The sequence below is a fragment of the Choloepus didactylus genome, chromosome 4 (genome assembly GCF_015220235.1).
Source record: "Choloepus didactylus isolate mChoDid1 chromosome 4, mChoDid1.pri, whole genome shotgun sequence".
NCBI classification, from domain to species: domain Eukaryota; kingdom Metazoa; phylum Chordata; class Mammalia; order Pilosa; family Megalonychidae; genus Choloepus; species Choloepus didactylus.
In genome coordinates, this window is record NC_051310.1 from 92,437,572 (window position 1) to 92,464,640 (window position 27,069).

Genomic DNA, 27,069 nt, shown 5'->3' on the forward strand with positions numbered 1-27,069 from the left:
TGTGGTTGTTATCCCCCCAAAGGCACAGAGAGGTTGAGTAACTTTCCCAAAGCCACACAGTGACATACATAGGCAGAGCTGGGTTCAAACCAAGGCCCCAGAGGCCCAGCTCTTAACCACATGGAGCTAATGCAGCTGGGCTGTTCCCTCTCCTAGACCTTTGGAACGGATGATGGGAGAGAGCAGTTAATGGATCCCAGAGGGGAAGTTTGTGTGACTGCCACCAATGCCACAGTGAGCCAGTGCTAAGGTTTCCCATGACCAACCCCTCCCTGGGTCATCCTCAAGGCCTTCCAATGGAGTTGGGGGTGCAGTTGGTTCCTGTTCACTGGTTGAAGGAAGGAAGGAACCATGCGGTAGGGGTGGGGCAAGTAGGGCAGAGCTGGGCTCCCTTCTCTGCTTCTCCCCTACCAGCTGTGTGGCCTTAGGCAAGTCACTTAGCTTCTCTGAGCCTCAGCTTTCTCATCTTTGAAACGGGAGACCCTGTGCCTCCCTCCCTGGGCTGCTGTCTGGTTAAATGAGCCCCTGTGTATAAAGTGCAGCACTGTGGCTGGCGCCTGCATAAAGGCTCAGCAAACTGGGAAAACGACCGTTCTCATCTGCACACATCCCTGAGTCTATGGGTGGTGTGGCTCAGCCCTTCAGCTCCCTGTCTTTCTGCCACCCCCCAGGACCCATGCCATCCTCAAACTGGACCCGAGCTATCCCACAAGGGACAGGCACAGGGGACAAGGAATTGCCCACCTTCACCCCAAAGGAAACTGGAGGCCACCTCTTCTGCCGAGCTCCCTCTCTGGGGTCCTTGCTGCCCTCTCCACCTCTTCTCAGCAGGCCCGACAGAACACTCCAAAGCCCAATCCATGCTAGAGTTTCTGGAATTTGCAGAAAAAAACGTCCCACATGGGTGGGGTGGGGGCACGCTCCCAAGACCTGGGTGCCCCCCACCCTGGGCCTGCCTGCCCCTGGAGCAGGGTCCTGGTACCTCCTATTTTCCCAGCCAGGAGGCCTGTGATTCCCACATTACCACATGAATGGGGCACAAGCCCCCCCATCCACTCGAGCAAACAATTTGGCTAGCAAATTGACATAATTATGAGAGACAGAGAGGGAAGAGGGAAGAAAAAGGCAGGCACCCCCGTGGCCCCCCAGCGGGCAGCTCCCGCCGAGCTCCTCCCGGGCTTTGTGGGCCCCACGCTCAGAGCTGATTAGAAACCTTGTGGCCTTTTCAAGAGCCCTAAGTGATTGGTCCCCTTAATCTGATTACAATTTGCAGAGCCCCTCCAGCCGCCTCTGAAGGGCTGTTCTCAAGCACCCTGCTCACGAGTACACACACACATACACACACACATACACACACACACACACTTAGCACCCACTTGGGCCTGCTGGTGGGGCTCCGCCACTTCCCTTGCCACGCAGCGCTCGCTCAGTCAGGGACCCACAGGCCCCATTCCCCTGAAAGTCCTCCCCAAACCTCAGACACACACGGTGGGGCACACACTGCACCCCCCGCTGTCCAGGTGTCCGGCACAGACACGACACCCAGGCCAGGGGCACATGTATGCCCCAGGCGTGAACCCACAAAACGCACATCCCTATGGGTACACCTCCCTATCACCCATCCCTCTTTAGGGTGGCTGCCCTGGGGCATCCTGGACCAGGCTGTCCCACTCTGCCAGCCACAGCCTCGGGGGCAACCTTCTCTCCATAACAGCCGGGCTTCCGGGGCTCCCAGGGGATTAGGCCCAGCAGGCAGCCTGGCCACAGCTCAGGCACAGGCCGCTCCCCTCCTTGGGAACTCAGCTCAAGGGGACTGCAGTCAATGGCCTCAGCCCTCCACATCCAATTTGTAGCTCTTAATCCCCAGGGCTGAGCCACAATGGTCCCTTTTCCCATAGTTGCTCCTGGCTCTCACGGGCCCCAGCCTGGCCTCCGGCCCCAAACAGGGGCTCCCATGGGCAGCAGCTCAGGATGGGGGTGGGGAAGGGGGCAAAGCTGGGGCCAGGGCAGAAAGGAACAGAAGACGATGCAGAGAAGAGGGTGGGGACAAGGGAGGCTCTGCACTTGTTAGCTACCCACCCCCACCTCCAGGGAAAGAAAGTTGGACATACACGTGGGGGTGGGGACAGGCATGGGTCCCTCCAGAGTGACCCCCAGCTCTGCTAACTACCATCTTTCAGGCCCCTCTGCCTAACGGCCCTGGAAGGAGTGTTCTCTACTTAGGAAACCCCACCCTTTTCTCAGACCAACCTGAAGACCTTCATCTCTGGTCACCAGGCTGGGGTCAGCAGCCAGACAGCAGGGAACATGGAGCAGAGGTTCAGACACTGGAATAAGATGCACCTGGGCTCAAGTCTCACCTGAGCACCACCTTTAATAACACTGTGACCTTGGGCAGCTTAGGTAGCCTCTCCGGACCTCAGTTTCCCCATCTGTCAAATGGGAATGATACAGGCTCTCTCTGTGGGTGGCTGAATGACATTGGACATGCCCTAGCACTCAGCCAGGTGCAGAGCCCACAGCCAGATCTCAATACAGGGCTGCCAGCACCAGGAGGGAGCCAGGAACAAGAGGACACTTGGGGTCCAGCCATCAAACACGTGGACAGAGGGCAGCTTCAGGCTCTGCAGGGCTCCCTTAAGACTTTTGCAGATGAGGACGCCAGCCTGAACCGTATTCCAGTGCTGGTTTGGGAACACACCCCACCCCCACACCCCCATCCCCACCCCACCCCCAAGATCTCTGCGTCTTGGGAGAGGCTGGGGCTGGGCTCCCAGTGCAGCCTCGGTATTGCCAGGAGGCAACTGGCCTGCCCCCGCCCTCGACTGGGGCCCGCTCCAGAGTCCTCTTGGCCTGGCCCGGCCCGCGGTTGGGTGCAATGCTCTTAGCGGGACAGTCCGCGCGCTGTAGCTGGTCAGGCTTCGGGAGCGCCCCCTCGGCGCAGCACCCGCTCCCCGCCCCGCGGGGCCCCCGCCAGGCCCTCGTGGGCGTGCCCAGCTGGGCTGGTCCGGCCCCGCCGGGGGAGGGAAGCCCGGGGAGGGATCAGCTGAAATCAAAGCCGCCGCTCCCCTCCCCGCCACGCCGCACCCCTGCCGAGCCGCCGCGCACCTCCTCCTTTGTCACAATGTTTTTCAATCCGGTGAAGCAAACTGTCCAATTAGAGTCGGGGCCTCCGGCTTCCATCTTTGCCGACGTTTAATTAACATGCTCCTCTTGGCAGCTGCTGACAAGTTCCAGAAACAGGTTGTAAAGGGTTTTTGTCTTTACCCAGCATGGAAAATGAGGGGTGTTACATTGCACGAACATGAATAGGTTGCATTTCAGCTCTCTCCTCCCCTCCTCTTCTCTCCCTTCCTCTGGTAAAGGAAATGAAGCCCTCAGTGTGTTTGCGTGTTTGTGAATTGTGGGGTGGGGGAGGCAGGAGACCCCTGCCCCTTCCTCTCCCCTCACCTCTTCTACTCAGGAGTCTTTGCTCCACAAAGGATCTGGATTCTGTGTCTTATTCTCCAGCCATCACACTTTGCTTCACTTCTCTTCTAGCTATGGCAAACCTCACCATGTTAATCCCTGCCATGGGTCTCTGCCCATGCAGTGCGTCTGCCATCCTTCTGGGAAACTCCTATTCAGCCTCCAAAACCCTGCTCAGGTGGCCCCACATTGGGGAGCTACCCAGGCACCGAATGCTTCTCCAGCCACAGTTGTCAGAGTTCAGCAAGGTTATTGGGTATCCCCCAGCTAGACCATGAGCCCCCTGGGGGCAGGAACTGTGTGTTCTCTGCCCAGGGTGGTGACAGGCATGGAGCCAGGGGCTCTATAAGTGATGGGAGATCTAAAGGGAAGCCTTCCCCCACTGTGGAGGGAGTGCAGGGCTGGCTTGCAGGAGGAAGGAGGAAAGGGCTGAGGGGCTGAAGGAGCCCTCCCTAACCCCACCCTGCCCTTGAAATTGGGAGGGGCATGTGCAGGCAAGGAAGGGCCTTGTGGAAAGACCCCTAGGCTGGAAGCAGGCTCTAGGATCCTGGTCTCTTCTTCGGCTTGGGATGGTTTTCCATGCAGTGTGGGTGGCAGCTTGGGGTTGGGGTGGGGTGTCAGAGCTGGGGCAGGAGACCAGGTCTCTTGGGTCCTTTGCTTTTTCAAACCAGCCCTGTTGGAGCATTCACAGCCATTCTAAAAAGAACACTAAGGCTGTTTATTCACAGAGATCACCATCTGCATGGCACAGAGAGGTCTGGTGGTCTAGGAAACATCAGAGGTGCTGGTTGAGGGGTAGGCAGGGGGTAGAAGAGCCCAGCAGGCAGTGACTGGCAGTTAAGTTGTCCCCTCGGAGGGCTCAGGTCCATCCTCAAGTCCCTGCTTCACTCGTGGACTGCTGGTCTCAGGATGTGGCCACAGGAGCCCCAAGTGGCAGGCCTTCTGCAGCCAGAACCTGGGCGGATGCCCACTTTGTCTGTGACTCCTCCTCCTCCATTCTCAGGCAGGCCCCTTGGATAAAGGGGAGAGGGATGGAGGCACGTGGGGCTGGACCAGCAAACAGACTGATGCTGGCCTCGCTCGTGTTTCCAGCCAGGCCAGCACCAGCTCCTTCTGGAGGCCCAAAACGGTCTGTGGAGCCTGCAGGGAGAGACCCAAGGCCATGTTTCCTTTCCTGGATAAGGGTGGACCTCAGGAGCAACTGACCCCAGCCTTGCTTTTTTCTTTCCTCAAATCCAAACATCCTCTCCTGCCACATCACTCAGTTTCTTGCCTCAGACCCAGCTATTCCCAGCCCTGGCTTCCAAGGAGGCCAAATAATAGTAATAAAAGCAAAGATATTAATCTGGGTTCAGACACCACTTCCTACAGTTGCCAGCTGTGTAGCTTTGGAGAGACTAAACCTCTCTGAGCCTTCATTTCCTCATCTATTAAAAAGAGGGAAGTAATTGCACCTGCCCTGTAGAGTTCTTGGGAGGATATGATGAGTAAGGCATATACATCCACAGAGGAGGTGAGGAAATGTTAATTGATGGAAAAAAAAGAAGGAAGGAAGGATAAGGGAAGAAGGAAGCTGAACAACAGAGTAGAGCCAGACCTGGCATCCACTTTCATAGATGAGGAAATTGAGCCTCAGTTTCTGGGATCAGAATTCCGGAAGTCACTCAGCTAGCTAGCAGTGAGTTCAGTATATTCCTCCATATATTCCTTCCGGTCCAGTATGCTGGTCATCAGACTCTGAGGCCTTCTCCCACCAACCCCAAGATGCCCACTCCATCCCAGGTAGGAGAAACGGAAGCTCACAACTTCATTTCTTGATGCTTTCTGTTTGCCCCTTTGGTGGCATCTGATTGCCAGGGCTGGGCCTCCACCTTGGAGAACCTATTCGCCACCCCTCACGGACAAGCCCCACCCACCTGCCTCTCACTGGCCTGGGGAGCTCAGGATGCCACGGGCTTGAGGGTGGAGTCCTCAGGGTGGTAGGCAGTGTGCTCCTGGTCCTTGGGTACCTGCAGAGAGAGGAGGCAGCTAGGAGGGCCCTGCCCCACCCGGTAGGCATACCTGGTAGGACTAGATCTGCCTGGCCAAGCCAGGAGCTGTAAATGTGTGTGGCGGGCACCACCTTGTGGACATCGTGCAGATCGCAGACTGCAGAGCAAGGTGATCAACAATTTATCAGTGTCCCTACTTCTCCGAGGTACTATCCTGGGTGCTGGGGCATGGCAAGGACCGACACAGAGTCCTTGCCCCGCTAGAGCAATAAGGAGGTGTTCAAACGAAGCACACAGTGACAGTAAGAGTTGCAAATGCACACAAGGGACTGATAACCCAGCCTGAGGGATTCCGGGAGGATGTACTGAATCCATTCTTGAAAGATTAGTGAGCCAGGTGACAGGGCTCCAGTCCTGAGGAGGAGACAGATCAAGATCTGGAGGTAGAAGGCACAATGGCAAGCTCCCGGAACTGCAGACAGGTCAAAATGTGAGGTAGGGAGGGTGCAGGGCAGGTGGGGGTTACACACTCAGGAGATGGACTGGCAGGTGATGCAGATCAGCCCTATCTCGACTTCAAGACTTACACTGGATCCTCAAGACTGCCTTAACTGACGTCCTTGGGGAACATCTCATCCCTGTCTTCCCAGAAGCCACCTCACCCCCCAAATAAACCACCCAAGAGGCTGGGGGCTGCGGGGATGGCCTGATGGTGCTGGGCTTCCCTTGGTATGGAGTTATATTGCTCCCAGCCAAGTACTGCTGCATGATAGAGAGCTGAGAGTTGTGAACTTTGAATAAATTATAAAGATCAAAACAGAACTAAGAGTGAACTTCTGCATATGGGAACTGATAACATTTTAGAGTTTATTTCATTAGCATTAAATCTGTGTTGTTCTAATTGTGGTGTCTAAAAGAGTTTAAGTCTGACTTTAAATAGAGAATGAAAGCAATTATGCACCTGTAAAAAAAAAAAGTTTGCTAAGAGTGTAATAACACAGAACAATTTTTGAGATAGAGAGCTAAAGAGAAAGGGCAGGATACCAAACTGGGTGTATAATATAATCTCAACGGTGTAAGAAAAATCTATCTAGAAAAAGATTAGAAGGGAATATACCAAAAGTATTAAGGTATGGGGCCTCTTTCTATTTTTCTTTATTTCCAGATTTTCTTTAATGAGCTTCTATTCATTTTATAATTTTTAAAACACAAATTTAAAAAGAGTGAAGTTAAGTTTATTAGTTATGTACATGAAATTGGTGTATAGTGGATAGTAGTTAAAATTACCCTGAAAACTTCTGGTATGACTTTTAAAATATGGAGCCAAATGAAAGGCAATGCTGGGTGGTCTCTCTTCCCAGGGGTCCACAGACACAGACCTGGTCCTCACCCTTGTCATGAGGGGGCAGTGCAGGAGGTAAGAGGGGTCTCTATCGCCCTCCATCATCCAGGGCAGCCACCCGCTGTCCTTTCAGTAAGATTCATGGGGATGGAAGCCTGGCAGAGGTCATAGAAAGCCCAAACGTGGCACATTTTTAAAGAAATTAAGTTCTGTGACATTCCACTACTTTCTGCTTCTAGAAGTGTTTCTCACGTTGGAGTTTTGGACTGATACTGCTGCAGATAAGTAGTGGAATGTCACAGAATTCAGATTCTGTAGCAGAATCACCTGGGAGCTTGCACCCATGCAGAGTCCTAGGCCCGAAAGACTCAGAATCTCTGGGGTAGCGCCTCAGAGGCTGCATTTTAATAAGATCTCCAGGTGGTTCTACAGAGACTGAAGTTGAGCACTGCATTGTGGGTCTTCACCCAGGCTATATGTTAGAATCACTTAGGAAGCTTAAAAAAATTCTAAAGTCCAGGTTCTATTCCAGAGCAATTAAATCCACATCCCTGGGGGCCAAAGCCACTGGCCTGGGGCAGTGGCTCTCAAATGTTTTTGCTGTTAAAAAATAGTGTTGGGCCCACCCCCTGAGTTTTGGATTCTGTAGGTCTGGGGTGGAGCCCAAGAATTTGCACTTTAAACAAGTTCCCAGGTGATGTTGATGCTGGTGGTTCAGGGACAACACTTGGGGCATCACTGGTCTAGAATAAAGCAGGCTCTGGTCTTTAGGGACACAAATAAAGTCCAGCTGCAGCCCTGATTATGGGTTGCTCCTGTGAGCCTTGAGGAAATTGTAGAGAGAGATCCACCCCTCCCTCCGAGTCCTGGGGTCCCAAGGGGAGGGGAGGGGAGAGAACAGCCTGCATCCCCCCAGCAAGGGAGCAGGGTGACTCAGGATCACCTTCCCTGCTCTCCACCCCACAGCCCCCACTTCTGGTTCAGCCCCAGCCTGGCCAGTGGTGCAGTGGGGTGAGGGGAGGGGGTGCAGCTGCCCTTGAACAGGGGGACATGGGCAGGTAACTCACCTCCCAGTAGACTGCATCCTCAAAGCAGTTCTCGTCAGCAGGTTGTCCCCATACTGGCAATTTCAAAATGATACCTAAACAAAATTGGAGGTCAGAGGAGGTCAGGAAATACTTCCCCACTGTCCGCCCCAGCTCTTTCCCTCAGGTGGGAAAATCCCTGCTGGGGGCCTTAGGCCCAGGCCCAAATCTCCCAGCTGCCCCAGCCAGGAGTGCAGAGACAAAGAGATTCCTGGGAGCTTCGGGCTGACCTCTGGGACATGGTTTGGGTCCCCTGCCCAGGGAGCCCAGGGTGGCCCCACCTTCTCTGGTCCAGCCTGCCCTACTCACCCACAATGGCGCCACCCACCAGGGCCATGGCCAGGGACACAAAGATGCCAGCAGCCTGGAAGCCACCCTGCATGCTTGGTGACCAATTCTTCTTGGAACCTTGAAAGTCAAAGGCGTGAACAAGCCTAGGGTGGAGAGAGGCAGGTCAGGGCCCCATAGAAAGGCTGAGCAACCCATAAGTGTGAGTGGGCACCAAGGCTGCAGAGTCTATAAACCCCAGGCCTCAGCTTTCCCATCTGCAAAATGGGGGCATTGGACATATCTGCTGGTCTCTAAGATTCTTATGGAGGTTGGGGAGAGAGGGTTGTGGAACCATGGTCGAGGGTGGGGAAAGAAGGGGACAGAAACATACTCTTGGACCCCAGAGGAACAGCAGGTAGGAGGGATGGAAGGGGAAGAGGGAGCCCCACCCTCCGGCACCACACATACCCTTCCTGCCCATACACTTCGGTGCTGGCGGAGGCCGCTGTCACAGCCCCCACGATGCCACCAATGATGCCAGGCATGCCGTGCAGGTTGTGAATGCCACACGTGTCCTGGATCCGCAGCCGGGACTCCAGGAATGGCTAGGGATGGAAGTGGATCTGCTCAGGGCCCAGGGGATGTGGCAGGGGGGTGGGAGGCTGGGATCCGGGGCAAAGGGGTCCTCAAATAGGCAGAGACCCAGGATTCTCCCCCCCTTCTCTAGGGACCTCCTCCCATGGCTAGGAACACAGATAGAGACCCCCAGCCTTCTCCAGCCCCCAGCCCCTTGCCCCAGGCCCTCACCGTCAGGTACACAAAGCCCAGGGTGGAGACTATGCCGCAGATGAAGCCGACGATGAGGGAGCCATAGGGCATGAGCATCATCTCGGCGGCCGTGCCCACAGCCACCCCTCCCGCCAGCGTGGCGTTCTGGATGTGCACCTGGGTGGGGCAGGCAGAGTGAGCAAGAACTCAGTCCTCTTCCCGGAGCCCAGAGCCCAAGCTGAGCTGCTGCACGAGGGGGAGGCCTGGGCCCTGGGACCAGGGACGGCTCCCTCCTCAGGGGGCCAAGGGCCCGGAGTCCCCTCGGCCAGCCGGCAGCATGCAGAGAGCTCGGGACAACTGCCACCTGCGTCCTCTGCACACCAGACACCGGCCCCAGCAGGCCTGGGCATTTTCTGTGTACACTCGTGTGCACCCGCATACCTGCCCGCCCTGTCAGCACGTGTAGGCCCCCCTATATGTGTGCCACGTGTACCTGTGTGCCCCCTACACCTGTCATAATGTTCTCCATGCCAGGTATCGTATGGCTCAAGCACACACCTGCAACCATATCAGAGTCTGTGGACCTAAAAATTATCACAGCATCAGCTGGCCCTCCAGGAGTGCCCACCTGTGCCAGGTACTGTCCCACCGCCTGTGGGGATTATTTCAATCTCCACAACAGTCCTGTATGGTAAGTATGGTTATTTTTTTAAAGTTACAGATGAGGGAAGTAGGGTGCAGGGAGGTTAAACGATTTGCTTAAGGCCACGCGGCTAGCAAGAGGCAGAGGGTGTCCTGATCCGGGCCCCTGTCCTTCACCCTATTCCGTGTTCCTTTCTGGGATGGGGTGTTAGGTACACACAGGTGCACCCACAACGGCTGCCGCTTCTCTCCCCCATGGGCCTGAGTCCCCACCTCAGCAGGGTCTGTGTCCAGGGTATATGGGGGGCTCGTGGAAGTGTCCCCATGTGGCAGCGTCTCTGCACCCTCATGCCCATGCCAACAAGCTTGTGTCAGGCTGTGGGATATGGAGTTAGTACTTCTACTTTTCTTTGTATGGAAAAAAAATCTACCAATACCCATGGGGCCTGGCCACTTCCCATTAATGACAGAAACAACTGGTTCCGTGGGGCGATGTGAAGGGCACTGTACAATTCCAGACCCTCCCAAACCTCCCGGTGGAGTGGACCAGGCATCAAAGGGATTCCCCTTCTAAGGGGGTGGGAGAGGGCAGGGGGGGGCGGCTTCAAGCCGTAGGAGCAGGTTGGAGAAGCCTGTGGACCCCTAGCAGGGGAAAGGTGGCCCCTGGCTACCCCAGGCAGGCCTGATGCAGAACAGCTGTCAGCACCCCGGGCTGTGGGGAGGAGAACCAGGAGGAGAAGGAACCGGCTCATCCAGAGCCACTGGGCAGAGCAGAACCACTAAGAATCGGATTCTGGGCTCTGCTGAATATCAGCTCTGAAACTTGGGCAAATCCTTTCTCTCCTCAAGAGGGTGTGAAAATCCCGAGACTGCTGCCTCAGGGGCTTGGCAGGGCCTGACGATCACAGACTCACTTCCCCCAAGTCCCCCCACTGGCCCCCTTCCCTGCTCACCATGTCCAGCTTGCCCTTCTTCTGCAGGGCACTGGACATCGCCACCGACGTGAGCACACAGGCTGCCAAGGAGCAGTAGGTGTTGATGGCAGCTCGGTGCTGGGCATCCCCGTGGTTGGACACAGCCGAGTTGAAGCTGGGCCAGTACATCCAAAGGAAGAGGGTGCCTGGGCCGGAGCACACGGGGCCGGTGGGCCCGGGAGAAGACATGTTAGATGAGGCCAAAAGGAGCTCAGGCAGAGGTCCAAGGATGTTGGATGACTCAGGTGCCCCAACCGCTTCCCTCCTCCGCAGCTTAACTCATCATGCTGGGAGCCCATCCTGGAGGACCCGCTCAGCCTTCCATCTGCTCCAGGAAGCGTCTCCTGACCCCCATAACTGGGCCAAGGCCCCTCCTCTCTGTTCCACACCAGGCAGGAGAATCTTTTTCTCTGCCGTGGGTATGTTACCTGGTGGCACTGCCATCTCCTCCACTACACTGTGAGCAGCTCCTAGAGGGCAGGGCTGGGTTTGTCTTCTTAATACAGTTTTTTAATTGTGAAATTTAACAGATATACATAACAGTGATAACTTTCAAAAAAAGATTAAACAAGTAGGTAGAGAGTAAATTTCAAAGAATGTTATGGATTACATTTCCACAATTTCAGTTAGTTCCTTATTGGAAAATATAACATACATACGGAAAAGTGATAACTTTTAAAGTACAATTTAATGAGTAGCTATAGAGCAAATTTCAAAGATTGTTATGGGCTATAGTTCCACCTTTTCCGTTACTTCCTTTGAGCTATTCTAATAGCCCAGCATCTAAAAAAAATTTATATAAAGATTCAGTATTTATTAATTTTTGTCAAATCTTATCTTGTTTGTTGCTACCCCTTCCTCTCGTTAATCACTTTCTCAGTCTTCAGGGGTGTCTAGGCAGAGACCACCCTAATTTGTTCATATTGAAAAGGGGTGTCGACATTATGGGAAGGGGGCTGCATCTGACTGTTGATCTTCAAGAGGCTGTTGCCCCTGGGTTTTAGGCCTTGTCTGGCATAGGAACACTCTGGTGGATTCAAGTTTCTAAGAGATAAACTTAGTGAGTGAAAGGGCTAGGTTTTAAGAGACTAGAGTGGGTGCTCCAGATGTGTTCTCTGGAACGAATGAACAAACACAGGAAGTAGGAACGCACACCTTGCTCTAGCCCAGGGCTGCCGCTGAATCTGTCCAGGGGCGTTCTGAGGAAACTACAAGATGGGTGACTACTTTCTGTCACCCCACAGGGAAGAGGGGAAGACATCTGGGATCCTGGAAGTGTTACAGGCAAACCCCTTCTGTCTTTTCCTCAGTTGAGTCAGGTGTAATCATGGCAGCATGCCCTGAGCTTAGCAGCCTTCACCCATCATGGCGGCTCTTAGTCATCATGATAAGCCCTCACCCGTCATGGTGACCTCACCCATCATTGCCACCCTTACCCTTCATGGCCACACTCACCCATCATGGCCACTCTTACCCATCATGGTGACCCTCACCCATCATGGCCACCCTTACCCATCATGGTGACCCTCACCCATCATGGCCACCCTTACCCTTCATGGCCACACTCATCCATCATGGCCACACTCACCCATCAAAGTGACCCTCATTTACCATGGCACTGTCACCTATCACAGTGACCCTCACCCAACATGGTAACCCTCACCCATCATGACTACCCTCATCCATCATGGAGGACCTTAGTCAACATGGCAGCTCTCACCAATCATGGCAAAGAGGTCCGAGGAGTACACAGAACTCTGCCTCTCCTTGCTCCGCTCTAGGTTGGGTCGGTAGAGGATCCAAGTCACTGTGAGCCCAAAGTAGGCACCAAATGTGTGGATGGTCATGGAGCCCCCTGCGTCCTTCACCTGGAAAGCAAAGGGCCTGTCAGACTCTGACTCCCTGACTCCTTCTCTTCCTCTATCCTTACGGCTCCCCCCACCCCCCACAGACAGACAGAGGTCCAGCTATCTCTGACTCCATGGGCTCTAGGATGGATGCCAGGGCCCCCACAGACCAATCATCTGGGAAGGGACAGAAAGTGAGGATCCCTGAACCCAGGCTGTCAGCCTGTCAGCAAAATGCCAGGGCTGTATTTAGGCCACCTCATCACATCCTCAAGCAACAGGTGGGATTGTTCCCGGGGGAAACTCAGCTCGGAGAATCACACAGCTGGAAGAAGTGAGACAGAGCTAGAATCCTGGGCAGTTAGAATCCTCCACTGAGTTAGTCCTTCACTGGCTTCCACCTTGCCTTAATTCCTGGGGAACTCTCTCCTTCCCATTGGGTCCCCTCTTGCCATATTTCTTTTTACACAACCACCCTTGATCCAAAACCAGGCTGCCCCTGCCCACTCCCCGCTGTGTCCTGCCATCCTCCTTGACCTCCAACCTTCCAGGCAACCACCCACCCCATCCCTGCCCTCTACCCTCTGACCCCAAAGTCAGAGCAGGCAGAGGTAGTCCTCTCCCCAACGATCCTTCCCTGTGCCTCCTGCCCTACCTACTCCATGCTGCTCAGTTGATTTCAATTCTTAAGCTCCTCACTTACTAAGTTGGAGGCATCATGGTGGCTTGGCAGGGCCATCTGGTGGTTCAAACCAGACAGAGTGTAAAAAGCACCTGGAGAGTGCCTGGCACTCCATAGGTGTTCAATTAACATTAGCCTACCTACCCCCCACTTCCTCTCCTCTCTTCCATCTCCTCTTCCTCCCCACTCAGAACCAATCTCAGAGGGAATGCCAATCAGAATCATGGACTCACCCCTTTATTTTAGATTGGGAAACCCAGCCAGAGGTATGTGTCATCCTAGATGGTAGAGCTGGTTATCAACAGAGCCAGGTTTCTTGGCTTCCAGTGTAGCTTTACCAGTTGGGTGAGCCACTTAACCTCTCTAATCCTCAGCTTTCTCCTCTGTAAAATGGGGGTTAATAATTGTTCCTGTCTTACAAATGCAGATTAAATGAGGTAACCCACATGGAGCATTCAGAGCAGGGCTCAGCAAAGGCCAGCATGTCAACAATGATTAGCGGATTTAAACTTGTCTCAAATACAGGCTGAAAGATTGTCATGTATGAAAAGAATTTCTGTATCAGATTAGGGAGGGTTTATAAGGGTCAAAGCAGCCTTCCCTGCCTCTTAACTCATCCCAAGAAACTATCTTCCCAGCATGTTTCAGTTCTTAGCGAATGGGTCCCCTGGCTAACCTCTCACCTAGACTAGTTTCCTTATCTCCCACCCCAGTCAGTCTCCAAAGTCTGTTTATTCCACCTCCTTCATATCTTGAATCATCCACTATCTTCTCATTGCATAAGCCCAGTCCTATTTCTCTCATCAGGATGATTGGGCTCCCTGCCTCCCAACTGTTTTCCTCACTATAGCCAAAGTGACATTTCCATTACGTATGTCTGACCGTGCCTCTCCCCTGCCTAAAACCCTCTATAGCTCCCCACTGCTCTCCTGATAAAGCCCAGACTTCTTATCACAGCCTCCAGGAGTCTTGATGATCCATGCTCTTCCCCTGCCCCACCCATTACCCCTCTGCTCCCACCCGCACCTCTTAAAACAACCCCGCTCCAGCCAGATGGAGCCACTGGAGACCTCACTGTATATCTCCTACCCAGGCTTTGCACTCACTGTCCCCTCTGCTGTGGATACCCTGGCTAACTCCTACTTGACATCCAGCTTTGTCCTCTTATTCCAGGAAGCCTCGCTGATCTGCCAGGCTGGTTTAGGTGCCCTCCTCTGGGCTGCCTGGCCCTTGAGCACTGCTTGTCATGCTACACTATCACTGTCTATTTACTTCTCAGGCTCCCTTACTAGACTGAGCTCCTTGGGCACTAAGTGCGAGTCCTGCTTATCTGTCTTTCCCAGTGCCTGGAGTGGTGCCTGACATGCAGGCAGACCTCAAAATTCATTCACCTGACAAATGCTTGTTGAGCACCTATTAGTCACTGGGCTAGGTGCTGGGGATAGAGACTGTCCAGTCAGAGAAGGTTTCCTGCCCTTATCAGATAAGAATAAATGCCAAGAAGTCAGGAAGCCAAGGCAATGTAATAGATGGTGAGTGGGAGGGGGCAGGGCGGAGAGCAAGGTAGGGTGATTTGGGAGGGTCTCCCTGAAGAGGTGAAATTTGAGCTGAGACTTGAATGAGAAGGACCACCAAACTGGCCAATGCCAGGGGCCGTCATTTCTGCTTATAGTCTGTGTAAACGGCACTCCTGGAGTTGTTCAGTACACAACCTATGCAGCTATACATGGCCATCCTGGCCACTTCTCTGGGATCCTTCCTTACTAAATTTGTCCCTCAATACTCCAGGTCCTTTTCTTGGCTGAGCAATCTAGGAATGTAGTATGTGTGCAAGGATGTGTGCAGGAGCATCCCACTCCTTCCATCTGATGTGTGGGAAGGAGAAAGGAGGGAGAAAACCAACAAACAAGGAGTCCCTGCTCTGCCCAGGCACTGGTCACTTTGCTAAGCAGACTATCACCCCTACCTGGCAGATGTCATTACTCTGCCTTTAGAAATGAGGAAACTGAGGCTCAGGAGGTTAAGAGACTTGCCAAGGTCCAAACTGAACCCAAGCTGGCATGTCTCTCTAGCCTCCTCTTTTTCTGTCCTCCTGCTGTCCCCCCGAGTGTTCCCTCACCCTTCCCCATTCTGAGTTCTGCTCACCTGCAGCAGGTTGAGGAGAATGAACTCATTCACTGAGAAGAGGGTCACTTGGAAGAGAGTCATGATGAGCAGCTGCACAGGGCTGACTTTGCCCAGGATCGCCCCAAAGGCCACACAGACAGAGCCCACGCAGAAATCCGCATTGATGAGGCTGTGGGGAGACAGGTCAGGGGAGGGCTGGGGCATCAGCAAGAGGTGGCACTCCCAGCCCTGGGTTGGAATCTGGGCTTTGGGCATCTGTGGCTTTGGGGTCCTGATTTAACCTTTCTGAGCCTCAGTTTCATTGTCTATGATAATAGGCACATGTATCTTAGGGCTACTCTCAGGATGAAAACAAATGATACATGTGAAGTGCCAGCACAGCAGTGGCACAGGTTAGATGCCACACTCTTCCTCTGCAGTCCCTTTCTCAGCCCCCCTTCCCTACCTTGTGGGCAGCTTATGCTCTAACCCGAATGGTCTGGCTACCATTGTTGAACATGTCCCATATTAGGGGCCCTGACCTGCCCTCTGTCTTCTACCTTTCCTTCCAGAACCTCTTCTAACAGCTTCCTCTTTCAGGAAGCCTTCCCTGATTTCTCCACCCAGATGCAGTCTCTGTCTCCAGATCCTTTTCTCCATTCTACACCTCTCTCACCAGCCAACGGGCCTTGCTTGGGTTTGAGTTACTGTGACCTTCTTTACACCTTCCTCGGAGGAGTAAGGCAAAGGAGCACACAGGCCCTTCTCAAATCTGGACCCTGAAAGCTCAGCCCAACCTGGTAGAGGGATAACAGAGGGGCAGAAAGCCAGGAGAACATTGTATGGCCTAAGTAGAGACCTTGCTTCTGTCCATAAGCCCACTTTGCCTAACCTGGGCCTCTTTGCCCTCTGCCGGCAGCAAAGCTGTCCTGCTGGATTCCAGAGGGGCTCTCAGTGTAGCCCTCAGAGTTACTGGGGTAGCTGTAAGGACAGGGGGGACATTTCCCCAAGGCTGTTACATCCAAAGAAACCCCACACGCTCACAGAAGGTTGGTGGTCGGGGGTGAGAAGTAAGATGCAAGCTGATTGTAGGGCCAGTCTGTGGAATGGGGGCAGGGTCCTGCAAGGCTCCTCCTGAGACTGAGGAGCCTTGTTCACCGCTGTGTCCCCAGGGCCTAGTGTAGGGCCTGGCTGAGTGAATGATGGCGGTTACTAGGTGCCAGGCACTGTAACACCTGCTAAGCACTGAATGTGCACCCTGGTATTTAATTCTCACCCGAATCCTATGGGATAGGTACTACTATAACGCCCCTCACAGAGATGGGAAAAGGAGGCTAAGAGAGGCTCTGGTCCCATAGCTGCAGCCAGAAGGCCCATCTGATGGAGCTGCCCATCAGGAAGGATGGGAGAGAACAGAGAAGCCCCCTGCCTTTGGACCATTGGCAGCTGGGAGTTGGGGATCTGGTCGACACCTCTAGGGAGAGGCCCAAGGAGGCTGGGGCAGGGTCTGCAGAGGGGCTGTGCCCTAGATTGACAGGTCCAGAGGACTCTGCAGCCCAGACAGGACAGAAGCCAGAAGGAGGGTGTTTTATCCCATGGCTCCGGGTCCCCGAGGTCAGGTCAGAGGACAATATACTCGTTCTACGCAGAGCACCAGAGGCAGACCCCAGGCCAGTTGCTGAAAATCAATCCTCTGAAAGCCAGTTTGCTAAAACTCAATTTTCAAGTGACCATTTTGCTGAAAAATCTATTCACCAAAAACTTGTTGATTTACAAAGCTTATATAATAATTCCCTTTGAAAATTTTTGTAAAAGTTAATATAGTTTTATTTTTTAGTTAGCCATAGCTATTTTGCTGTGGTAGCCAATTAAGCATGTGACAGGTCTTTTCATACTTTGGGTCTACGGTTTTGGGAACGAGAATTTCTTGTGTAATTTGTACTTCAGGGGATACACATATTAAGGTTTTTATACACAACAAGACTGATTTATTGGTTCTAACACATTTTCTATCTAGCTGACTATCTTTCTTCTTTCTCTTCATTCATGAATTCATTACCTGGCTTGAGGGAATCAATATTTTGAAACACAGTTTTGAATTTCAGACACCTGGGCACCATATATGTGACAGTGGGATTTGCCCTTTAAATGTGGCTTTATACTAATTTGCCTCTAAGTCCTTTCATGGACTTGAGTTGTGAACTGTCTAGTTAATGTTCATTTTCACACACCAATGACAACTCTCCCAAATTAAAAAGAAAGTTTTTCTTTAGCCAAACTTGACACCTCTACAAAAACAGAAGAGAATCTCAACTGGACTTAAAGAAGAACCTCCAATAAACTAAGACCCCACCAAACCTAGGGAAAATCTCCCCAAAGATGTTGGTCATGTCCCACGCAACAAAAATTGTTCTAGGTTTCATAAGTTGCCATGGGATGGAGAGTTTGAGTAATTAGTCATTCAGAGAGTTGACTGCTTTGTAAGTTGGGTTTTGGCAAGCTGGCCTTGGGTGCATTTGTCTTATAGCCTGGTGGTGGTGTTTGGAGTGTGGGTGTGGAGGAGGTCACCTCACAAAAGAGGGGGAAACTGAGCTACCTGATGGCAAGGGGGCTGGTGGTATTCATCAGACCAGAAGGTTATTGCAGAGAAAACATGAAGGCTGGAGGTGAGAAGAGATGAGGGTAGGGTACCCCATTCTTGGAGGGAGAGGTGGTGGTGGCAGGGGTGGTCAGTAGCCCTGACCCTCTAGATCTGTCTCCCAGCTCTTTCCAATGTCTGTTCCCTGCGAGGGGTGAGGCAGGGCAAGACACCTCCTTTTGGCTGGACTCCCCATTCAGTGCTCTCTCCACAGCTCCCCTTCTGAGGCTGTGGGCAATTTGGACTTCTGTCCTTAGAGGAGCGAGGGGTGGGGGGGAGACCTTCCGCCAACACCTGGACACTACTAAAACTCCCGCCCTGGAAAGTCGCTGGTCGGGAAGCTCAGGCGTCGGTGCGTGAGCGTGCAGGTGCGGGTGTGCCCGAGCTGGGTGGGGGGCAGCGCGCTCACAGCCCCCCAGACCCCCCGACCCCGCCCCGGGCCCCCCCGCACTCACTTCTCCACGCCGATGAAGATGTAGCCGTTGTGGAAGGAGTGGAACCAGCCCTGCATGAGCAGGGCCCACTGGATGCCGAAGGACGCCAGCAGGAAGTTGAAGCCAACGGCGCTGAAGCCGTAGCGCTGCAGGAAGGTCATGAGGAAGCCGAAGCCCACGAAGATCATCACGTGCACGTCCTGGAAGCCTGCGGGGAGAGCGCAGCCTGGGGCTCGGCGCCTGGAAGGCCTGTCCTCATTGCTCCCCAGCGCTCCCCCACCGCAGCCCGCCTTCCCCTCCCCGAGTCCACAGTAACGAGGGGCTCCGCCGCCACCCCCATCTTCTCATTAGGGCCTCGGGGAGAGGGCTGGGCTGGGGGAGGCCCCAGGTGCCCCCACCTTAGCCCGCTTGGACCAGTGGGCTATAGCCCTGAGATGCCCAAGCGCCCACCTTGGGGGATGACACTGCCCCCTTCTCCCCGGAGGCTCTGCTCATCCGCGGTGGGGATGGGCAACTGGGTATTTGAAATTGGGGCCAGACTTCTGGAACCACGATGCATTACTCCCCAGCCCCATTCCTTTGCCTTGGAGCAGGGAGGCTAGCCTGGCCCAGGAGCCCCTTGGCCTGGGCAAGCACTTGGGTTGGTCACCTCAGGAACACCCCCCACTCCCACCTCAGCAAGTAAACTTTCAACACACTGACACCTTAGTTTGGACCCTGGCTCCTCTACCACCTGAGAAGAAAGTTACTTAACTACTTTTGCCTCTTCAGGAGCATCTTCTTCTGTCCTGCTAACTTCACTGATGCAGGGATTCAACGATGATGTGTATGTAAAGCACCTAGCACAGGGTCTGTCCCTTAATGGGTGCTCAAATTGGGTGGGTGCTGTAATTTACTGTGAAGTAGCCAGGGCCCTGGCCTGATTATGATTTAGGATCCAACTCTTCTCTCAACTCACCATGTGGCCTTGGCAAGCCACGTCCCCTCTCTGAGAGCCTCAGTTTTCTCAACGATAAAACTAAGGGTTGGATTGAGAATGACCTAAACTGCCCTCCCAGGGCTAACAGTGCACGATTTTGGTGTCTACGAAAATGACAGAAGGGAAAGAGCTTGGAGAAGCAAAGAGTTACAGAAATACAAGACCCTAAAAGCACGTGTGGGTGTCACGGGCCACAGGGCCAGCTTGAAAACTCCCAGTGGCCAAAATAATTACACACTTAATGATTTAAAGCCATTGAGAAAAATAGGAACTCATGAGTCCATGGCAATAATAAATAGGTAAATAAGTAAATGGGGTAGCAGAGAAGGCTCCTGCTTGCATAGCATGCTGAGGGCATTCTGGTAAGTGGGGAAGGAGGGCTACAGTTGGGAAATCATCATTTTGCAAACATCACAGTAAATATTGGATCAGTGGATGCTAAATCCAGGGAGAAATTTTGATGAGGAGCAGGATATTTGCATTGTTATAGACTGCTTATTAATTGCAAGGGAGGAAAAAAAAACCCTAGTAATTATACAGTGGAGAAATTGGGCAACATCTTGACTGAGTGATCAAATTAACGTTATCAATGTGGGACAGATGGGCATCCCACATCTCCAGATGTGACACCCTGAAAAGGACACATCACCTATATGGTATTCAAGCCATGAATGCATAATCCCAGTCTAATTATGAGGGAACATCAGACAAACAGAAAATGAGAAACCTTCCATTTGGAAAAGGGCTAATGCTGTAGCCTTTAAAAAATATCAATGTCATAGAAGACAAAGAAAAGCTGTGGAAATGTTCCAGATTGAAGGAGGCTAAAGAGACATGCGAACTAAATGTAATACCTAAATCTAGATTGGGTCCTGTAGTGGAAAGGGGAAATGGGAAATGTTATAATGGTCATTAATAGGTTACTTGACACAATTGGCTATGGACAGTAGATTAAAGTATTGTATCAACATAAAAGTATGAAGTTGATCACAGTGGTTGTGAAAGAGAATCCCCCTGGTCCTAGGATATATACACTGGGGTAGAGGGCCATGATATATGTAACTGGCCCTCAAATGGTTAGATAAAAACCTGTGTGTGTACAGTGAGAGAGAGAGAGAGAGAGAGACAAAAGAGCTAATCTGAGTGAAGGGATATAGTGTCCTTTGTACTACTTTTGTTTTTGCAATTTTTTGTAAATTTGAAATTATTTCCAAATAAAAAGTTAAAAAAAATAATGGGGTGTGATTGCTCAATGTTACGTAAAGAGTTTCTGTCTTGTGTGGTGAAAAAGTTTTGGTAATGGACAGTGGTAATGGTAGCATAATATTGTAAATGTAATTAATGCCACTGAATGATACAATTAAAAATGGTTAAAGTGGCAAATTTTATGTTATATATGTTACCACAATTTTTAAACAAAATAGAGAGTCAGTGGAAAGATCAGTGGTTGCCAGGGTGGTTGTGGTTGAGGTGAATAGGTGGAACACAGGGGAATTTTAGGCCATTGAAACTATTCTGTATAATACTGTAATGGTGGATACAGGACATTACGCATTTGTCAAAACCCATAGGCCCATAGAAACCACTCAAAGGGTGAACATTAATGTAAACTATGGGCTTTAGTTAATAACAATGTATTAATATTGGTCCATCAAATTGTAACAAATTTACCACGCTAATGAAGAGGTTAATAATAGGGGAAACTGTGAGTGGGGGTATATGGGAACTACATACCATCTGCTCAATTTTCTGTAAACCTAAAACTGCTCTAAAAAAATAGTCTGTTTAAATTAATAAAAAAAACAAAAGGTGGGGGAGGACTGCAGGGCCCACCAGACCTGCCTGCCTCATCATTCCCTTTCCCAACTCCCACCCCACTCCTAGGCTCTGGCTGCACTGGTCTCCCTTCTGTTCCTCAGTCCATCCCAGGGCCTTTGCCTGTGGCCCGGCCTCCACCCGCAACCCTGTGGTCTTCCTTGACCACCTGGTTTAAAGTAGCTTCTCTCCCTCATGACACCCTCTTCTTTTATAGTTCTTATTACAATTTGCAGTTATGTGTTTATTTGTTTGTCTAGCCCACTAGACTGAAAACAGTCTAGTGTTTCCTGGTACTTCCCAGCACCTATGAGAGTGCCAAGGTAGGCCCTCAATAAATACCCATGAGTGGATGGATGTTTGTCCTTGTGGGTGCTCTCTCGGCAGCAGCACTCAAGGGACCCCTGGAGGGGTTTCAATCATGGGGGGCTGCAGCCCCTCTCCATTCCAACACCTGCGACCCTGGGGCTGACGGGCCCTGGTGTCCGCTGCAGCCTGGCCCAGGCGGGGGTGGGGGTGGTGGTTCTTGTGCTACTTACTCCCTCCACCCTACCTGTCCCCATCTGCCCTCACCCATCTCCCCTCCAGGCTTCCCTGAGGCCCAGGCTGCCTGGAGTAGTCATAGGGGGATGGGCCGCACCGTAGGGTGGGGGCAGGGGGTGTACAAGCTCATGCTGCCTCGTCCCAAGCTGGCGCTCTGGGCTCTCCTCCGAGAGTAGCTGCTGTCTGGAGGAGACCTGTGCTGAGTTTACACGCCGCAGAACAAACAGCCCTCTGCTTAGGCTTCACAATGCGTGCAGCTGATTTCGGGTATTACCATGCTTCTGACTGTCGTGGGGAAACTGAGCTAATGTATGTGAAGTACCATTAATGGTGTTATGGTTATTCTTAGGGAGAACTGATGGGTGATAGACTGGAGAGGAGGTGTGAAAGAGAGGGAGACCACAAATTCAGCAGCCGGGATGGACATTTGGCAGGATGGCAGGGCTGTTGCTAAACACAGCGCAGTGGAAAGAGGTTGCTGGTCTGGGAGGGAGGTGCTGGGTCCAGTCCTGACCGTGGGGGCTGGTGGTGGGGGCAGCATGGGAGGAATTGAGCATGGGTGTGGGGTTGGAGCTGGGATCTGAGACTGGTTAGTCTGTACATAGAGTGATGAGTTGGAATGTGGGAATGACAGAGAGAGAGAGAGAGAGAGAGAGAGAGTGTGTGAGAGAGAGAGAGAATCTGAGAACTGGTTTTGCCTTGAAGCTAGCAGACAAGACAGGGAGTACACTGGCAAAGTGGTGGGAGGAAACCCACAGAAGCTGGGTGGCGGCCATTCAAAGACAGGGCTGACCCAAGGGAAAAGCTTGCAGGCAGAGAAGGAGCTGAAGAGGACCTCAGGAGCCACTCTGGCGGTGTATTTGAGGTTTCCAGCCTGCCTTTGGCAGCCAGGCCTGAGAAAAGGCACAGGGACCCCTAACTTTCCCTGAACTGCCTCCCTGCCTGTCCCCCTCTCGCCTGTCCTTGTCCTTCCTGGGGTGCCCTGAGCTCTTTCTTCGACCCTCTCTGGGGTTGTCTCTTTATTTTTCTCCCGTCTCTCAAGTACACAGATACCACTTTCCCTCTCCCTGGGGACCTCTGATCTGTAGTTTCTTCCTTGGTAAAGCAGGGGATGGCATCAGTGCTCCCCCAGAGCTTTGGGGTACAGATTCAATGAGGTAATCCAAGCAAAGCCCTCAACCTAGGTAAGGCTCTGGCTCTTTTGCAATGACACAATCATATCAGCTTCTATGAGTACTCCAGCCCCCATTTCTCTTTTTCTCTTTCAAGACAGACCAGATGCTTTGCATGGAGGTTGGCAATCTGCTGAGGGTTGGTGGCTCTGGTGAGACCCACTCCTCTGGGGTGACTCAAGAAGCGCTGCCCAGAGCCTGCTCCCTCAAAACTTAGAGGTCCCTGCTCGGCACCGGCGTCCAGCCATGCAAGAGGCTGCCAGGGGGCGCCATACATAGCTGCTCTCACTCTCTCCTCTGTCCCCTGGGTCTCTACCCCACCCTAGCTTCCTCTTCCATCCCAAGATAGGTCCTTGCAAAGCTGGCTAAGTCTCCAGAATCAAAGAGCAAAGTTTCCCATGCTAATGGGCTGCTGCAGCACCTTCCCCTCTGCTTCATCAGCACAGAAAGGGTGGTGCCCTGTGGGGGGTGAGGGGGTGGGGCTGGGTCCCTCTCGCCTCCCCGTTTTCTGGGCCAGCCCAGCCCAGGCTAAACTGTTTTCTTTGGGACCTACTGGCCAGGTCCCCAATTCCCTTGAAGACTCTGTGCCCCATTGCTCCCACCTCAGACCTGACCACAGAATCCCAGCATCACTGCAAAATCTCCTGGAGAGATTGTCTGGATGTGGCAATGCCACAGAGGCCCAGGGAAAGCTGGTGGGCTGTGAGGTAGGAGAGCTGAGCTTCTGCCTGTGCCACTGAGCAGCTGAGGTGTTGAGCTGGTCTCTAACCATGCCTGCACATAAAATTGAAATAACAAATGCCCTGACAGAGCATGCAAAAAGCACTTTGTAATTGGGGGGAGCCCCAACAAATTTAAATGCTGTAATAGTTCAAACTAAATTCAGGGAGACTCCCTCAGCTGTGTCTCTAATAGGATGCTGGGTTTCGATGTAAGTACCTTCAGTGGCAGAACTCCCAGTCCCTGCCAGGAAGCTCAATGCCAGCACTTACTGAGCTCCCACTTTATGCCATGAGATAAGTGACCCACCAGCCATTTGTCACCTTGAATCTGCCTAGAGATCCTGCATGGGAAATAATGTTCCCAGTTTACAGATGAGCATGTTGAGGCTCACAGCGGTTAGGTAGTTGGCTCACTCCTCTCTGTGATGGGCCAAGGTCTATCTCATTCTGAAGTCAACCACTCGGTTGCACTGCCCTCTGCTTGTTGGAAAGCTCGTCCTTTATTAAATGGACCAGAATGCAGGTCCCCAGGGGCCCAGAGAGAGCCCAGCTGCCTCGGCCTCATGAAACAGCCCTTCAAGTGTTTGAAACCAGGGTATCCTCTGCCCTGGGTCATCTCCTGGAAATGTGTCCCATTCCTCCCTTGGTCCTTCCAGGAAGCTTCTGGAGCCCAGACCAGACTCCTCTTGGGCCAACCTCCCCCAAGCTGCCGTCCTGAGCCACTCAGACCTGGGGAGCACCAGCTGAGAAAGCTTCATGTTCAGTGGCTGGCTCTGTGCCTGCTGTCTGCCCAGAGGCCCCTGTCTGGGGGGCTGGCCTCAGGCCCTCCTGAGGCCTGAGGCCTGGCCTGAGCTAGCTGGAGCTGGACTTCTCTGGAAACCAGAGACTCCCGGCAGGTTTCACTAATCCCCTGGGTAGGAATGAAGCCTGCACAGGTGCTGATGGCCTTGAGCCAGGAACCAGGAAGGTACCAGAGGGCTCACCCTCACCCCACACCCCTGGGAGTCACCTCCTTGTCCAGGAGCCGTGGCTCAGGGACCCACCTGGGCCCTGTAACCCTCTAACCTGTCACCATGGCCACCCTGAGCTAGTGGACCTGAAAAGGGAGGGCAGGGGAAGAGAAAGGATGAGGCTAGAGGGAGGAGAGTTGTCCAAGAGCATGGGCTCAAACCCCCAGGGCTCCTACCCTGGCTCCCTGGCCTCCCAGCTGAGTGACCTTTGCAAGAAACTCACCCTCTGGCCTCAGTTTCCTCATCTGTAAAATGGGGGTCATAGCAGGGCCTTCCTCAGAGGGTGGTGGTGAGGATTAAAGGAGAGAATGCATGTTTGGCTGGAGGGGTAAGGCCTAGCAGACAGTGAGCACTTTGTATGGGCCACTACTTTCCATCCTCAACAAGGAATCCTGAGGGTAGGGTTCTCTCCTGCACCCATCTGCGGTCTGCTACTTCCTGCTCAGGTGGCCAAGGGTGCCCTAGGGCTCACAGGAGAAGTGGCAGGAGAAACTCAAGGCCCTCCTTTGTGGCTGGGACCATCTCTCCATACTTAGCAACCTCCCTCCTATCCCTTTCACAAACCTTACTCATGGGCCACCCTGAGCCACTCACCCCATTTCCCAGCACCCCTTTTCAGTGGGCCTCTCAGCTGCCCTTTTCTCCCCCTTCATCTTCCCTCTGCTTTCCAAAAAGTTGTCACAGATCTCCTCTGCTGGTAGCAACTTCTGCCCAGAGTGCTTGATCTCACTGAGCCCCAGGATGTTGGGGTGCACCTCTCTACTCTCAACTAATCTGGTAGCCCCTTGAGGCCAGAGACCCAGGATATTCAACTTTGTTTGTCCACAGTGACCCTAAGCCCTGGTTTGCTGGGACAGTCTTGGTTTATGCCTTGTTATTGGCAAATTACCAATAACATCTCCTTTCGCTCTCAAAAGTGTATTCATTTGGTTGATAAATTATAGCCACCCTATAGACAGTGCTTGTTGAGTGAATGAGGGTGGGATGTGAAGGAATGAATGGGTGGGTGAGTGTGGAGAGAGGGGGAGAGGAGCTGGGGAGATGTGAGGCCTGCACCCCCACTGGTGAGGGTCTGTAGTTCATACCACGGGGTGTCGAGGCCTTCCACTGCCCAGACTCCTCAAGGACCTGTGACTGCTGATGGAAGGCCGCACCCCTCAGGCTTTGCTGGGGGCTGGCTCCAGCACCAAGAGATAATCAAGAGCCCAAGGGGAGGAGTGAAACAGGCAAAGGAGGCTCCCGAGCTTGCCTGGCCCAGGGTTTGCTGTCCATCCCCCACCAAAAAGAGTAAAGATGGGTAGGATGAAGGGTGGATTTGGATCCTGAATTCCAAGGCCACAGCTGTTCAACATCTCTTAAAATATGGACTGAGTAGGAGTAGTCTCACCAGCACACAGAACATATGTCTGTCACCTCCTTTCTTCTAGGTCCCATATTTCTATTAATGTGGCCCATGATTGCACTAGCTTTTCAGCAGACACTGAATATGGCTGGCTCCCACTGAACCTGCTGGCGTCCCCCCACACTCCCAAACCCAGTCTTTTTTATGTGGACCACCATCCTGAATGTGCACAGTTGTTTAACTGGACCTAAGTAAAAAGTTATTTCTGGAGGTGGAGAATCCCTTGTTGACGAGGGTATACAAGCTATGACCAGAACACCAGTTGGTACCAGTTGGAGATGAGTTTTAGGGTTTTAAAACTCAGTTTTAAAACTGAGTCCACAACTACGTGAACACCAAAAGTTATGAGAATCATTTTTGGCTCCTGGAAGATCAGGTGAAATAAGAAAGCACAGGGCATGGAAAGAGCCCTGGCCTGGGAGCTGGGAGGCTGGGCCGACTAGGGTGACCTTCTTACTTTCCCTCTCCAAGACCAAAGAGGGTGGGTGCCAGTGGCCCACCCACAACCGGCTGGGGGACAAGGGGCCACCCCTGCAGCCCTTGACATCACACCTGCCCTCTCATTAGGAGAGTCCAGGCACAGCTGGACAAGGGAGCCAGGGTCACCCAGCTGTTTGGTGGCAGAGGCAGAACTCCCCTCTTTTGAAGACCTGGCCAGGGGCAGGGAACCCTCAGATAGCCTGGAAGGTGTTCAAATAAGCTTCCCGGGATGAGCTTTCCCCACTACTTTTTCACAAGTAAAAGGAGTTTGTGCACATCTGACCGTTTCTCAAGCATGATCCCTGGACACTGGTGGGGTCTGTAGGGAGCTTGGGGTCGAGGGCTGGGGGGCAGCTTCTCCTCCTCCTCCTCCCTGCTGGGAGTTCCTGAGCAGCCGCCAGGCAGGGCTCTGGCCAGGTGTGGAGGCAGAAATGGGAATTGGCACCACCGGATGTCTCAGGTGAGCCGGCCAGGGAGGGGGGCCTTACTCGGGTAGCGATAATAGAAGTCATTCTCCACGTCGCTGGAGATGTTCCCGCGCCTCTTCTCCTTCCAGTGGGCGTCGGCCTCGGGATCGTAGCGCACAAACACACCGAAGAGAACCACCATGACCACCTGGAGGAGCAGGCAGGTGAGCGGCAGCCGCCAGCGGAGGTTGGTGTTCCACGCCATGCTGCAGGGGGCGCCTGGCCGGGGCGG

General features: G+C 52.9%; 1 protein-coding gene across 3 annotated transcripts; it reads right to left on the reverse strand.

Annotated features, from left to right (window-relative positions):
• Positions 1–2,757: 2,757 nt before the first annotated feature.
• On the reverse strand, positions 2,758–27,069 carry RHCG (Rh family C glycoprotein). Of its 3 annotated transcripts, none has more exons than XM_037835343.1 (11): positions 26,859–27,069; positions 18,269–18,455; positions 15,215–15,365; positions 12,261–12,408; positions 10,520–10,686; positions 8,964–9,101; positions 8,625–8,761; positions 8,196–8,320; positions 7,869–7,942; positions 5,400–5,477; positions 2,758–4,608 (listed from the first exon to the last, which is right to left on the reverse strand). In XM_037835343.1, the coding sequence occupies exons 1-10, from the start codon at positions 27,040–27,042 to the stop codon at positions 5,409–5,411; spliced, it is 1,380 nt and encodes a 459-aa protein (XP_037691271.1). In that variant the 5' UTR covers positions 27,043–27,069; the 3' UTR covers positions 2,758–4,608; positions 5,400–5,408. The 3 variants fall into 3 exon arrangements, with proteins under 3 accessions (XP_037691271.1, XP_037691272.1, XP_037691270.1); XM_037835344.1 differs by having other exon boundaries at positions 2,758–4,479; positions 5,385–5,477; XM_037835342.1 differs by having other exon boundaries at positions 5,385–5,477.

Excerpts from the sequence above, each read along its gene's own strand:
- RHCG (XM_037835343.1), bottom strand. The coding sequence starts at position 27,042 with ATGGCGTGGAACACCAACCTCCGCTGGCGGCTGCCGCTCACCTGCCTG. Across the intron at positions 18,456-26,858 it reads CTTCTATTATCGCTACCCGA|GCTTCCAGGACGTGCACGTG; the intron begins GTAAGGCCCCCC and ends CTCTCCCCGCAG. Across the intron at positions 8,321-8,624 it reads GAAGTGTATGGGCAGGAAGG|GCTTGTTCACGCCTTTGACT; the intron begins GTATGTGTGGTG and ends TCTCCACCCTAG.